Source organism: Mustela nigripes, chromosome 8 (assembly GCF_022355385.1).
Source record: "Mustela nigripes isolate SB6536 chromosome 8, MUSNIG.SB6536, whole genome shotgun sequence".
Lineage (NCBI taxonomy): Eukaryota > Metazoa > Chordata > Mammalia > Carnivora > Mustelidae > Mustela > Mustela nigripes.
In genome coordinates this window covers 17,478,182-17,491,801 of record NC_081564.1, presented here as the reverse complement: position 1 = coordinate 17,491,801, position 13,620 = coordinate 17,478,182, and the positions used below count along the sequence as shown (strand labels likewise).

The window sequence follows — 13,620 nt, the reverse complement described above, 5'->3', positions numbered from 1 at the left end:
TAAGGCTCAGGGCCCTTCCACCCTGTGGGCTTGTCACCAGTGCTGGTGGCAACTCTTGCCTTGTTGGAAATGGTGCTCCACCCGTAAATATCTCCGCAGAAGGTCCAACACCACTGCTTTCATGTAGCCTCGGGTCCCACTGCGGTACCTGGGGAGGAAGGAAAGGCTGCTTGAACCATCAGTTCCACTTCCTGGGGCACCCACGTCTACAGTGGGGCTTTTAGGACTTCCAAAAGGAGAGAAACAGTAATCCAGTATCTGGAGGCTATATCTCCTAATCCTCAAGGCTGGGAGTGATATGTGAGTCGGTTCATTTGGATGCACTCTGTAGGCCAAGGACAGCAGTGACTTGCCCAAGGTCATACATCCAGCCAGAGTCCAAGTCTGAGCATTTGGATGGCTCCTGCCCATCCCCAGAGAGAAAGGACAGGAGGCTGAAAAGAGTCAGCCTTGCATACACAGTTGATACCAAAAATGATCAATTAACCATCCTAGGTATAAAGAGAGCTTGAAAGATAATTAAATGAAACTTGAAAGATATTTATTGATAGATCCCTATGTAAATTTCACTTCTTTTTTAGAAAACAAATTTTAACCTGGATGTTTGCTAAAACATTCTAAATCATTTCTGCATGTAGGAAACTGAGTTTCCTAAGTGATATGACATTGAATTTTAAGGGCATTAAGACCAGTTTAACTCCAGAGTCACTGACAACAAAAGGAAGAATCTAAAACATGCACTTATTCAAGTGTGATCTAAAAAAAATACATAGAACGGAGCTTTGAGGGCGCCTGGGTGGCTCAGTTGGTTAAGCATCTGACTCTTGGTTTCAGCTCAGGTCATGATCTCAGGGTCGTGCGATCGAACCCTGCATCAATGATGGAGCCCTGTGTCATGCTCCACGCTCAGCGGGGAATCTCCCTCTCCATCTGTCCCTCCCCTCACTCACGTGCATGTGCGTGCTCGCACTCTCTAAAATAAATAAACCTTAAAAAAAACAACAACAACAGAGCTGTGATATTTATGTTTAACAGAAAAATCTGCTAGGGGATTGTTCATTTTCTTCTAGGTGTTTCTCTGAAGCTAAAATGTGGGTTTAAGGTTAGCGGCCAAAGAGTTCTGGGGAGGGTCTCCCCTCCTAGCCCTTGGCTGTGAAACTCATTCTTTGTGAGGAATCCACACTAAGACTCCCTTTCTTGGATCAATCCTATATAGGCAGTCTGAGTCCCCGTGAGCCAAGGCGCTCCCTGAAAAGAAGGCCGTCTCCTAGGGCCCTACTTCTCTGTGCCTCTGTTTCCAGCACATGGTGACCGTGCATGCACTTCATCTCCAGTTTCAAACTGTTTCAATTCTGTCTTTATAAGCACAGCTTTCCTACAAGGTAGAGTTTTCACACAATAGGGTGGTTCTTCTTGTCATCAGAATAGATCTCCCTGCTCAAGGACTACTCAAAATACAAATTCCTCATCAACCCTCTTCTGCAGTGATTTCAAAACCACAGGATAATCTGTAGAGTCCTTGATGGCCTATAAAATCACCACATCCCATGGTCTTACAGGCAAAGCTACCACAAGGACTCGCTGTGTATCGGCACTTTAGAAGTGTTAATCCACTCAAATGACTAATTGTGGGTGAAGAGTTTTTATTCCCATTTTACAGACTGGCAAACTGAGACCATAGGAGAAGAGGGCCTTGCTTGGGGTTTCTGGGGTTAGGAATACCTGTGCCGGGATTATAATCAGGGTCTCTGGACCCCATGCTCTGTCTCTTGGTTGGAGCCTTCCCTGAAGAGAGCCCCAGAGTGCTGTATTAGGGTAATGCACAGATAATGAATGTGAAAATCGCCCCGCACAGAGGGCCGAGGACTTACCTCTGGACCAGCTGCACGATGCTCTGAGTGTTCATGAAGAATACCTCCCGTTCAGCCTTCCGCTGCAGGGTGGCTGCATGGCAGTCTAGGATGGTGGCTATCTGGATGGGGACACAGGACAGGCCTAGCCACTCATAACCACACTATCTGGTCACCATGCAGGAGTCACCAGGACGACCACCCAAGGCTCATTCAAAATCTGAAAATTTCAGCTCCAAAGCCCTCTCTGGCCACCTGGAAATAGCTGTTCATCCCTTTCAACACAGTGTTTGACGAATCTGAGCTTAGAATGACGACAGTCCCACAAAGACTCATGCATTATTCTTCTCCACAAATAGGAATGGGCTGGGGGAAGGAACGGAGTCTGCAACCCCAGGCAAAATGAAGCGGGCTGGGTGGGGGGGGTCTTGTTTTTATAACTAGATTTAGTGTTATGAAGCATACTGTTTTGTAAAAATACAAAGTATTTTTAATGAAAAACCTGTGCCAACAACAAATTCCTAAAAGGTCCAAATAGGTACTTTTCTTAACCGGGGTTCTTCAGAATTTTGTCAAGATATAATTTACATACCATAGTATTCCCCTTATTCATTCATTCATTTTTTAAGTAGGCTCTACGTCCATTGTGGGACTCAAATTCATGACCCCAAGATCAAGAGCTATAAGATCTGGGGCACCTGGGTGGCTCCATCGTTAAGGGTCTGACTTCAGCTTAGGTCATGATCTCAGGGTCCTGGGATTGAGCCCTGTATCAGGCTCCCTGCTCAGCAGGAAGCCTGCTTCTCCCTCTCCCACTTCCCCTGCTTGTGTTCCCTCTCTTGCTGTCTCTCTCTCTCTCTGTCAAGTAAGTAATTAAAATCTTAAAAAAAAAAAAAAGAGCTATAAGATTTACTGGCAGCCACCCAGACACCCCTGCCGTTACAGTATACAATAAATTGAGTGTTTTTCAGTATAGTTGTGCAACCATTTACCACTATCCATTTTTTAAAGCTTATATTAAATTTTGAATTGTCTCCCTCTTGTAAGTTTTTGTTTTTATTTGATAGAGAGAGGGAGTTCACAAGTAGACAGAGAGGCAGGCAGAGAGAGGGGAGAAAGCAGGCTCCCTGCTGAGCAGAGAGCCAGATGCGGGGCTCAATCCAGGACCCTGAGACCATGACCCAAGCCTAAGGCAGAGGCTTAACCCACTGAGCCACCCAGGTGCCCCTACCACTATTCATTTTGAGAGCATTTTCATCACCCCAGAAAGAAACCTGATAACCAGTCAGAGCTACTTCCGAGCCCTCTCCCCCAGCCCCTGGCAACCACTAATCCACTTTCTGTCTCCATGGATTTGCCTCTTCCAGACACTTCGTGTACATGGAACCATGCAACACGTGGTCTTTTATGACTGGCTTCTTCCGCTTAGTACGTTTTCAGGGTACGTCTATGTTGCAGTACAAATCTACATTAGATTCTTTTTTATGATGGAACAACATTCCAAGTTCTAGAGTGGTTGACCTCCAGGAATGACCTGATCTATGCTGACCAGCAGATCTATGCTGACCCGCAGCTCCGCAAATCACAACCACGTGGGCGGGGGCACCATGATGGTATGCGGCCCTTCCAACCAGACAGAGGGCAGAAGAAAACTGACAGAGGAGGTTCTTCCAAATGCAAATTACCTTGAAAATGCTTGATAAAGCAACACTCCCTCCTCCACAAAAAAAAAGCACAAAATCAGGCCAACATAGAATTCTTAGAAATACTTCATACTACTCTGGAATGCTTTCCATTATTTAAAATTATTCTACATACATAGGGCTCCAAGATGATCACCTTACAGACACTGGAGGAAGAAAATCAAAGCTACAGACTAGCAAGAGAAACCAAACTCCCTCTGCTTCAGCCAGAGTGCATTGGGGGAAATGTTCCCTGAATTTGTACCAACTGCTAACTCCTATCTGGGGTTCGGTAGTGAAGGGCTCAAAAGGAAATGCTCCCTGGGCGCCATCTTCGGTGCTCGATCAGAGCCATGGCGGCCGGAAATGGAGTTCCCAGGGTGGCACCTGCGGGCACCCCAGTGAGGCTGGGGGTGGGGAGATACGCACCTGCTGGCTAGGGAACTGGCACAGCACTGAGGTGATGTTGCTGGCGTACTGAGCCATCACCCTGCGAACAGACTTCTCCACGGGAGTGGGGATGCGGCCAGACACGCTGGTCATGATTTCCTGCAGTTCCAAGAGCGGCAGTGATGGGTGCCGGAGGGTCATCATGAGCTTCTGCACCCACTCCTTCAGCTGAAGCAGGGACCAGAGCATTAGCTGGAGGTCCTGTGGGGGGCATGGGCACTGCCATGCTCCACAGGGCACCCAACACACTCAACCTGTCCAGACCTATTACACAAGGAGCCAAACATCTACACCTGGCGGCCTGTGGAACAGTCCTGAGTGGAACGGCCCCCTGACTCCAAGGGGAATGCCCAGTCTCCCCCACACCCACTTCCCTCAAATGCATCCAGACAGCTGGCATAGTGTGGGAACAGAACAGGAGGCCATGTGAAGAGCTAACGTTTGTGGACACTTTCCACTCTAAAACATTTATTTGTATGTTCTTTAACTTACTTCACTAAAGACCTCAGATCTCATGGCATAAACCCTCCTGGCTCTTCACACAGACCAGCACACGTGTGTAGAATACACACCTGTCCCTTGCACGTGACTTACCTTTGTGCTAAAAATAGGCTCCGGCAGACAGTAGCCACTCATGACGTTGGTCAGGTTTTCCAGGACATTGTGGAAAACCTGGTGCAGTTTCTCTCCCATGATGGGTAGAGTTTGCTGGGAAGGGAGCTTTCCTGTGAATGGCTTGGCCTGAGGAGACACAAGAAGAACCAGAGGTCAAGGACACCTGCCTCTTGAGAGAGACGAGAGAAACGGAGGAGCAAGGCAGATCTACCAGTACAGTGCACAATCTAATTAGGATGATGCCTGAGGGAAAAAGAACAAAACCGCCCAAAAGAACATATATTGGAAAGTCAAAATTGCTAAAATCACACTTCATGTGGGTTTCCCAAACCTCCTCCATTGCGAATGCCATAGTCTATTGTTATTCACTCCTAGTGATTTTGAGGAAGTAAGATCCTTTTGATTTGCTCTGCTTTCTTTTTTTTTTTTTTTAAAGATTTTATTTATTTATTTGACAGAGAGAGATCACAAGTAGGCAGAGAGACAGGCAGAGAGAGAGGAGGAAGCAGGCTCCCCGCTGAGCAGAGAGCCCAATGCAGGGCTCGATCCCAGGACTCTTGAGATCATGACCTGAGCCAAAGGCAGCGGCTTAACCCACTGAGCCACCCAGGCGCCCCTGATTTGCTCTGCTTTCTAATCAAAATTATTTCCCTTGTTTTCCTTATTTATTTTAGGTCTTTACTGAATCCCAAAGATAAACAACTAGCAGGATGGAAATTTATGAAATTCTCATGCAAAGGTCCTAGCTTTTTGTAAATCATAAGCATTTGTCCTTAGAGAACAACAACAAGCCCACCCTCAAGGGGCAACCTTGACACCAGGAGCCTATTTATTTATTTATTTATTCATTCTACAAATGTCCACCAAACACCTACTATGTGCAGCCCTGGGGTCCAGGAGCTTTAGGATGAGCTACTCTGCTAGCCCAGAACTCTCAGCTCCCTGTCCCCTCCCCTGTCCCAACCCTATGGGCTCATCCTGTCTTTCCTTCGAGATGAACTTGGAGGGTCTCCTTCTCTACAATCTGGTGCTGGCTTCTCCTGCTGGGCACCCACAGCGGGGGCCAAGAGCAGCCCCCTTACTGCACTTACGGCGCCAAAGGACAATCTTGTAACATGAACCCCCAGGGGCTGGTGGCTGGGCCCTGCCTCCTGAACCTGGCATGGGAAATGGCTGCTGAAAGGAATCACATGCAGGCACACACACCTTTCTGGTGATCTGAAAAGGCTCAGTCTACTTCTGACTTTGGGAACCCACTACCAAGAATAATGAAAAAAATGAGAAGGAAACTGACAGAATATTCTGGAAAAAAAGAGGCGATCTGGTTCCTTTCTAAATGCTCCCCGCCCTGGGCACAAGTACTAACTATTACAGAAAAAAAAAACACAATATAGGCACGAATGAGTAGCTACCTCTTCATGCCTTGCTTAAGAAGGTGTAAACATTCATTTATTCAGCAAGACATGCTTTCTTCTGAGGACCCTGTATGCCCCACGCACTGTGCTAGGCACCAAGAATACAGCGATGAACAAGAAAGTAGTCCTTGACCTCAGAACTCCCAGTTTCATGGGAAAGCTTAACAATTAATTATAAGAATCTAAATTGGAGATTGCCCTGGAGCTTGACTTCAGGGCCATACATATCACTGATACTCTGGTACCCCCCACCGCTGGTTCCAAGGACAGGCTACTGCCCCCACAGCACTCGAACCCCTGTAACTACGTGCCTGCCCCGTTTTAGACACTGGGCATCCAGCAGGGGCGAGAAAGACAAAACACACTGGTCTCTTCCTGCTTCCCATTTAGCGAATGCCCAAAATTATACCGAAGGGACAATCAGTGAGACACCTCGTCTGTCTCATCACAAATGACAGTACCAGGGAGAGAAGGGTAGCAGGGCAGGAGGCTGCGACTGCAAGGTCAGGTGTGTGTGTGTGCCATTTTGTAAAGGGTGGTCATAAAAGGGGCCTAAGGGGAGGAGGCATCTCTACATGATACGCTAACCTGAATGGGTTCCTGGATTTGGGCAAAAACTACAGGAATCATACAGTCATGTTCACTGCAGCATGATTCCCAACAGCATTCTCAAAGACAGAAGCAACCCCCGTGTCCATCGACGGATGACCGGATAAACGAAATATGCATTATATAAACCATGCAGTGTTACTCAGCCTTAAAAGGGAATGAGGTATGAACACTTGCTACATCATGGATGAGCCTAGAGGACATTGTTCTAAGTGAAACAAGCCAGCCACAGAAAGACAAGTGTTGTACGATTTCATGAATACGAGGTTCCTCGTGTAAGTATGATTCATAGAGACAATAAGAGCAACTGCCAGGGGCTGGGGGTGGGAGGAACAGGGAGGTAGTGGTTAATGGGTGTAAGAGTTTCAGTCTGAAAGGCAGAGAAGGTTCTAGGGGCGCCTGGGTGGCTCAGTGGGTTAAGCCTCTGCCTTTGGCTCAGGTCACGATCCCAGGGTCCTGGGATAGAGCCCCACACTGGGCTCTCCGCTCGGCCGGGAGCCTGCTTCCCCCCACACCCCACCCTGCGGCCCGCCTTTCTGGCTACTTGTGATCTCTCTCTCTGTCAAATAAATAAATAAAATCTTAAAAAAAAATACATTTAAAAGCAGAGAAGGTTCTAGAAACGGGTGGCGGTATTGGTCACCCAAGAGTGTGAATGCACTTAATGGCACCGAACTGCACTTCCAAACGGTTCAAATGCTGAATTTTGCATTGTTTCTCTTACCATTTAAACATGACACTAAGGAGATCTGCATAATGTATGGACATCAGTGAGTAATAACATATCAATATTGCTTCATTCATTATAACAGTATTACCTACACCTTGTAATTATATGCTAATAATTCCATATTACAGTATGCAACCTGAGTTTTACTCTGGGTAGGCTGGTGAGCTGCAGGTGTGAGGGGTGTGAGCAAAAGGGTAGGCGGGCTTCTGTACCCATCACACTGGCTTCTGAGGGCTCACAGAGGCAGGACAAGAGCTGGGAGCATTCAGCCAGCTCCGCTCCCAGAACTGGCAAAACAGTGAGCACTCCTGAGCCAGCCAGGGCGGCTGTGCTGGGGTGCAGCATACCGGGTGCACTTTGGAAGGGTCGTCGAGGTCCAGCCTGGCCACCACACAGCCTGCTTCCAGCGTGGCCCCTGGGCGCTCAATGTATTTGATCCGGCCACTCTCCTGCACATTCAGGGTCATGATCATCTTCATTACCTGTTATGCAGGAAGGAGAAATAAGATGAGCCCACCGGGATTGGCTTGTATGTGGAACAGCACCAGAGTCACCAGAACTAGGACTCTGGAGCAGCCGGTGCTTAGTCATTTAAACAGAATGACTCCTGGGCAGAGTTCAAATGTAAAGGACGGAGGGAACTTGCATTTGCCAGAAGCCTGCTGTGTGCCAGACTCAGTGCTGCTCGTGAATGATCTCCTTCTGCAAAGCCAATGAGGGAGGCAGGTTATTTATTGTACCCATTGTACAGACATGGAAACTGATCTGTATTTGTAAAGTCAAGCCTCTCTCTAGAAATACTGTTAAATCATATATGGGGGTGCTTAAGACACACATTCCTAAAACATGGTACATTTTGTGACCTGCTCTTTTTTAAAAGGCAGTGAGAAAACCCTCTGGGGAACCTCTGGTGAAATAAGAATGTGCTCCCTCTAGAGTTGCCAGCCCCTTTAACTGGCCTCGTCAGGAGTCCACATGCATGGACATGATGCATTTCGTTACCGTGGTGTGGGCTGTAAACAGTCATCATTGTGCTAATTTTGCTCAGCAGGTCACAGCCTGGGCACCTGTGACAGGCCTGGGCTGGAACCCCAGCACTCACCCAACACTCTGTGATCTCCAGCAGATGCCTTCCCCTCTCTGAACCTCAGTTTCCCCAACTGTCGAATGGGGAAGAACGACCGTCTCACCTCATAGTGCTCTATAAGGGCCACTCAGGAGGAACCTGGTGCATGGCAGGAGGCCGGCTAGCATGAGCTCCTACTTCCGCCCTATTTTCACTGCCACTGTCATTTTCATTGTTATTGACCTTGGCAGCATAGAATGGAGGCCAGGTGTGAACCCTAGCTCTGGGGGACCTTGCATGCCTTAGCCTGCCTGGGCCCTATTTCTTTGTGTGTGAAATGGGGATCCTATCTGTGCCCATCTGCTGTGATTGCTGGGAAGATGACAGAATTTAATTTATTTACCTATTTACCTATTTAATTACTTAAATAGGTAAAATGCCTAGAGTAGCACCTGCCATGTGGCAAGCACTGTGTTAAGTGTTGCCTTACAGCTTTTTAAATCCCTGCCACGGTTATTATTAATCCGTCCTTCCTCACTCCCACGGAGGTATACACTTTCGAGGTTTTCCCTTTGAATACTGCAGATAATTGGAACTCTCTGAGGAATCGATGGTGGCCCAGAGGAGAGGTGAGGCCAGCTGGCCCAGGGTGCAGGGGTGCAGGTGCAATGCGGAATGGTTCCCCCTTGGGGAGCGGGGTGAAGGGGAGGCCTGGCTGCAGCCCTAACCCAAGGGCCGACTCTGTACTCACCTCCATGTCGGCATAGCTGCTCCCTGCCTCAACATGGCCCCCGTCCTCCACCGTGTACTGTATTAGTTTCCCAGCTGAAGGGGCCCTCAGGACCGTGGGATCGTTCTCCTTCTCAAACACGCAAGTCTTGTTGCCGATGGTAATACGGTAACTGGGAGACAAAAGGGGCGGGTGGGTAGCTGCGGGAAGACCATGGACCCAGTGTGCTCATGTCTGCCTTTTGACAACGTTTTCCCCTTCCTGACGGCAGCCCAGAGTGTCCCCTTCCCCCCACCATATGTGGTCTGCAGGATTTCACTCACCCTAACGCTAGCATCTGACGTTACCACAAAGATACTGGGAATGAGTGGGATGTGCAAAGGGTATGACCCTTTTCTGGCTGAAAACCAGTTCCTTTTCCCGATACAATTCTAAGAGGCACAGAGAAAGCCACTGATATTCTCCAAGAAATATTTACTGACTTTAGGCTTCACCTTATAACTGAACTGGCCAGAGTATGTCCCAGGAGGTGGGGGGTTGGGGGGGACGTCTATGATAATCTCGAATATTCTTGGCAGACAGAACATGGGTAAAATGAGGTAATATAACAGTACTCTGGTTGGCATGAATCCAGTCTGCCTTCTTTCAAAACTTCGAGGATTGGGAAGGGAGACAATTCTCTAAGTGGAGCTTTCCAGGAACGGGGCCTATGGTGCAAATCACCCCACCTCCCCACCATCCCCCAACCCTGGCCTGATTCTCCTGGGCTGGAGGGGCAGAGGAAGTCTTGGCTGCCCACTCAGCCTGGCTGACCTACACTTCACTGTACAAGCTTAAGTGTGGTTAAGTGCACCACAAAGGGAGGGGCTCTGGGGGAGAGTTCATGATGCTTCTGTGCTAAGTACTTCCTACACTTATGTATCCTGCATTTCACTTATCCAGGTGCACAGTGATCAGTCCTGCTCCTTCTGCTTGCTTGATGTGTCATGTTCACCAGCAGGCTCCATGAGTCATGACCGTGGTCTTATCCCAAAACCTTGTCCTGTGCCTGTACATCCAGCCCTAACTGGAAGGCTGCCGCTCCTCCAAGCCCGAGCTCAGATGACTGTGGGCGCTGCAGCTCAGACAAGGAGCGGCTGACACGCTGTCATACACCTTGCAGGCCCAGGATTTGGGAGTCACGGCCCATTTGGCTCCGGACTCTCCCACATTACCAGAAGCAGGCCTCTTGGGAACCTCCCCAGTACGTCTGCCAGCTTTGAGTTTGTCCAGCCAAGAGACTTTCCTCTCCATGGGCCCCAGAATCTACTGGGGAAGGTATTTTTCTAAGACCCTTGGGCTGCACAGAGCTGGCTTTATATCTTTGAGCCCCATGGGAAAGCGTGGTTCTGCGTTGTGCCCCTCGCCCAGGCCCCCTACATACCTGTCAAACTCTTCTTTCATGTAGGTGGTATAGCTGTTACCATTATAGGACAGCAGGAGCCCCCCATCGCTTAGCCGGTGGGCATCGATCTCGATATGACAGTCGTTCATGATGAGGATGAACATGGTCAGAGATTGCCGGGCCACCTGCGGGGACAGGCTCAGTGTCCCTGCCTGAATCCAGGAGGCCTGCTTGTCCCTGGGCCCCAGGGCACCATCTGCCCCACACCCCCACCACCAGGAGCAAGGGCTATGGTCCATGGTGGAGTGTACCCTCGGGGAGCAGCCGATGGGGCCACAGTCAGTGCACCACACCTGTCCCACAGCAGGGCTAGTGGCCACCATCTGTGGGTGCAGCCCAGCCTGGTCATCTCCTGCCAATCACAAGCCCTTCTCATTCCTGCCTCTAGGCATCAGCCCCAAGCAGAGCCCCCAGGAGCAGCAGGGAAGGTGCAGGGTTTGGGGTGGGTCTCACCTTGAATGAGACAGCCCTGGAGACTCCACCAGTGACCAGGACTCTGTCCCCCAAGTCCAGCTCTGCTCAGGAGCACACAAGACCTTTGGGACCCTCAAGAGAGGCCAGGTGGCCAGGCCCTGGCCTCGGCTCTGCATTTCAATCTGACATACTAGCCCTGGATTCATTCATTCTTGGTGCTCTCTCTCAGAAAACAGATAGCCCTAAAAAGCCCTCGACCTCTAAGATACATATGTTGAGAGGAAAGATTCCAAGAAACTGAGGAATGTTTATTGCAACATTATTCATGGTAACAGTAAGACTGAGACACAAACTAGCTATCCCGCAGCCTTGCAATGGAATTCTCTGGAACCCCACTGTCAAATAGAGCTAGGCTGGCTATTTACATGTAAATTAATTTAACTTAAATAATATATAGAATTCAGTTCCTCAGTGCTCAGTAGTCCCCCGTGGCCACACTGGAAAGCACAGATACAGCACACTTCCGTTCCTACTGAAAGTTCCATTGGACCGTTGGCTCTAGACACCAAACTGATATTAAGAAAACTGTTTAATAACATGGGAAAACTTCAGGCCATGATAATATCAAAGCAGTAAAACAGTATTTGCACCATGATCTCAACTTTGCAAAGTCAGTGCTGAAACGTTCATGGGAGTTCCCTCAATGTTTTATGCTTTTTTTGAAAATTTAAAATTTTATACAGTAAGCATGTGTCACACTTAAAATCCTGCTGGGGGAACCAGGCCCCTTAAATAGTCAGGAAGCATGGACAGGTAAAGAGGAGTGGTTTCAAAGCAGGGCCCCATGGAGAACATACTTGTTTGACTACATCGACCCTAAAAATCCCCAAAGCTGAAAGGGTAACAACACGTGCTCAGTCATCTTAAAAATAAAGTAACAGAACAAAAAAATTCTGCCTCAAAGTCAGACTTGAATTCTATGTTATCTTCTCCCTCCCAAGGAGGCCTTAGCTTCTTGGGGACACTTGGCCCCCACGGGTCACCCTGACCTGGACCCAGGGTCTCATCCTGTGCCCACACATCTCAGATATGGTGATATTCTCTCTGAAATGACCTCAGATGCCCCAGGAAGGGTAACGGGATACTTCTGACAGAGCACAGCAGCACCAAGTAAACTGCCCAGGAAGCCCAAGGTAGACCAGAGAGAGATCCAAAAGCCATACATTGACCTTTGGTGCAGACACACAGGACAGAGCTGGCCTCACGGCCCCTGGAAATGGAGCCACACACTATGCCGGCTCAGCAAAGGTCCTGCTTATGCTTGGTACCAAACTGGATACTGTGCCCCCAAATTCATGTCCTTCCGAGTACCTGGGCATGTGACTTTATTTGGAAATAGTGTCTTTGCACATGGAGTTAGTTAGATGAGGTCATCCTGGAGGAGGGTGGGTTCTAAATCCTGTATGAGTGGTGTTCTTCAGAGCAGAGACACACAGAGGAAGACAATGTACACACACACACACAGACACACACACACAGACACACCCACAGAGAAAAGGCAGCCATATGAAGCCAGAGGCATATCTTGGAGTGACATTCTACCAGCCACGGAACACCAAGGTCAGACCCACAACCACCAGGAGCTAGGAAAGCATGAAATAGATTCTCTCCTGGAGACTTCAAAGGGCCCAGCTGACACCTTAATTTTAGACTCTGGCCTCCAGACTCAGAACACACTTCTGTTGCCTGAAGCCACTGGCTCATGGTTCCCTGTTACCTCAGCCCCAGAACCCAAATACACAGTCTCCTGTACACCGTGTGTATTGCACAAGGCTGCACATGCCCAAACCCTAAATGCTTAGGTTTCAAGGGCATGGGATTGCCTGGGGAGTCCCAGCACCCAACAGAAGCAAGTCCACTCCAGAAAGAAAAGCTCCCATCAGCCTCCAAAATGCTGGAGACATCCAAGAAACCCAGGGCCTTCACCTTGAGGATGTACTTAACACCTCCATAAATTAATTCCACATCCACAATGTTCAGCAGAGAAGCTGCAGGAAGGACCTGGCCCCTGAAAGAAAAGAGACGTGCAGTTGGCTGTGGGAATGAACGAGAACACTAGGGCCACCCTCTGGATTTAAACTAATCACCCAGCTCTTTGCCTCGCCTAAACACCAACACATCTGGCTGTATTTAGAAAGCTAAATCTGGGGGCGCCTGGGTGGCTCAGCAGGTTAGGCCTCTGCCTTGAGCTCGGGTCATGATCTCAGGGTCCTGGGATCGAGCCCCGCGTCTGGCTCTCTGCTTGGCGGGGAGCCTGCTTCCTCCTCCTCACTCTCTGCCTGCCTCTCTGCCTACTTGTGATCTCTCTCTCTGTGTCAAATAAATGAATAAAATCTTTAAAAAAAAAAAAAAAAAGAAAGAAAGCTAAATCCGATGGAAAGGCAAGGAATGTGACACTGCTCAGAACTTAAGGGAACAGCACTTGCTGAAGGGTGAGAAATTTCAAAACGGCTTTCCAGGAAGCAAAATCCTTAATGCTCGTTCTGGGAAAAAATTCCCAATGTGGGAAGGAAGGAGACACAGGCATTGCTACTCTATTACTCTGCACAAGCATG

General features: G+C 48.8%; 1 protein-coding gene across 2 annotated transcripts in view; it reads right to left on the bottom strand.

Moving 5' to 3' along the window:
* ACACB (acetyl-CoA carboxylase beta) overlaps positions 1–13,620 on the bottom strand; it is a 125,820-nt gene that overhangs the window by 48,687 nt on the left and 63,513 nt on the right. For both annotated transcript variants that reach the window (XM_059408634.1, XM_059408635.1), the window contains 8 exons: positions 12,992–13,073; positions 10,571–10,716; positions 9,169–9,319; positions 7,699–7,833; positions 4,577–4,723; positions 3,962–4,150; positions 1,872–1,972; positions 60–148 (listed from right to left, as the gene is read on the bottom strand). In XM_059408634.1, coding sequence (XP_059264617.1) covers positions 60–148; positions 1,872–1,972; positions 3,962–4,150; positions 4,577–4,723; positions 7,699–7,833; positions 9,169–9,319; positions 10,571–10,716; positions 12,992–13,073 — 1,040 coding nt within the window. The remainder of the gene's footprint in view (positions 1–59; positions 149–1,871; positions 1,973–3,961; positions 4,151–4,576; positions 4,724–7,698; positions 7,834–9,168; positions 9,320–10,570; positions 10,717–12,991; positions 13,074–13,620) is intronic.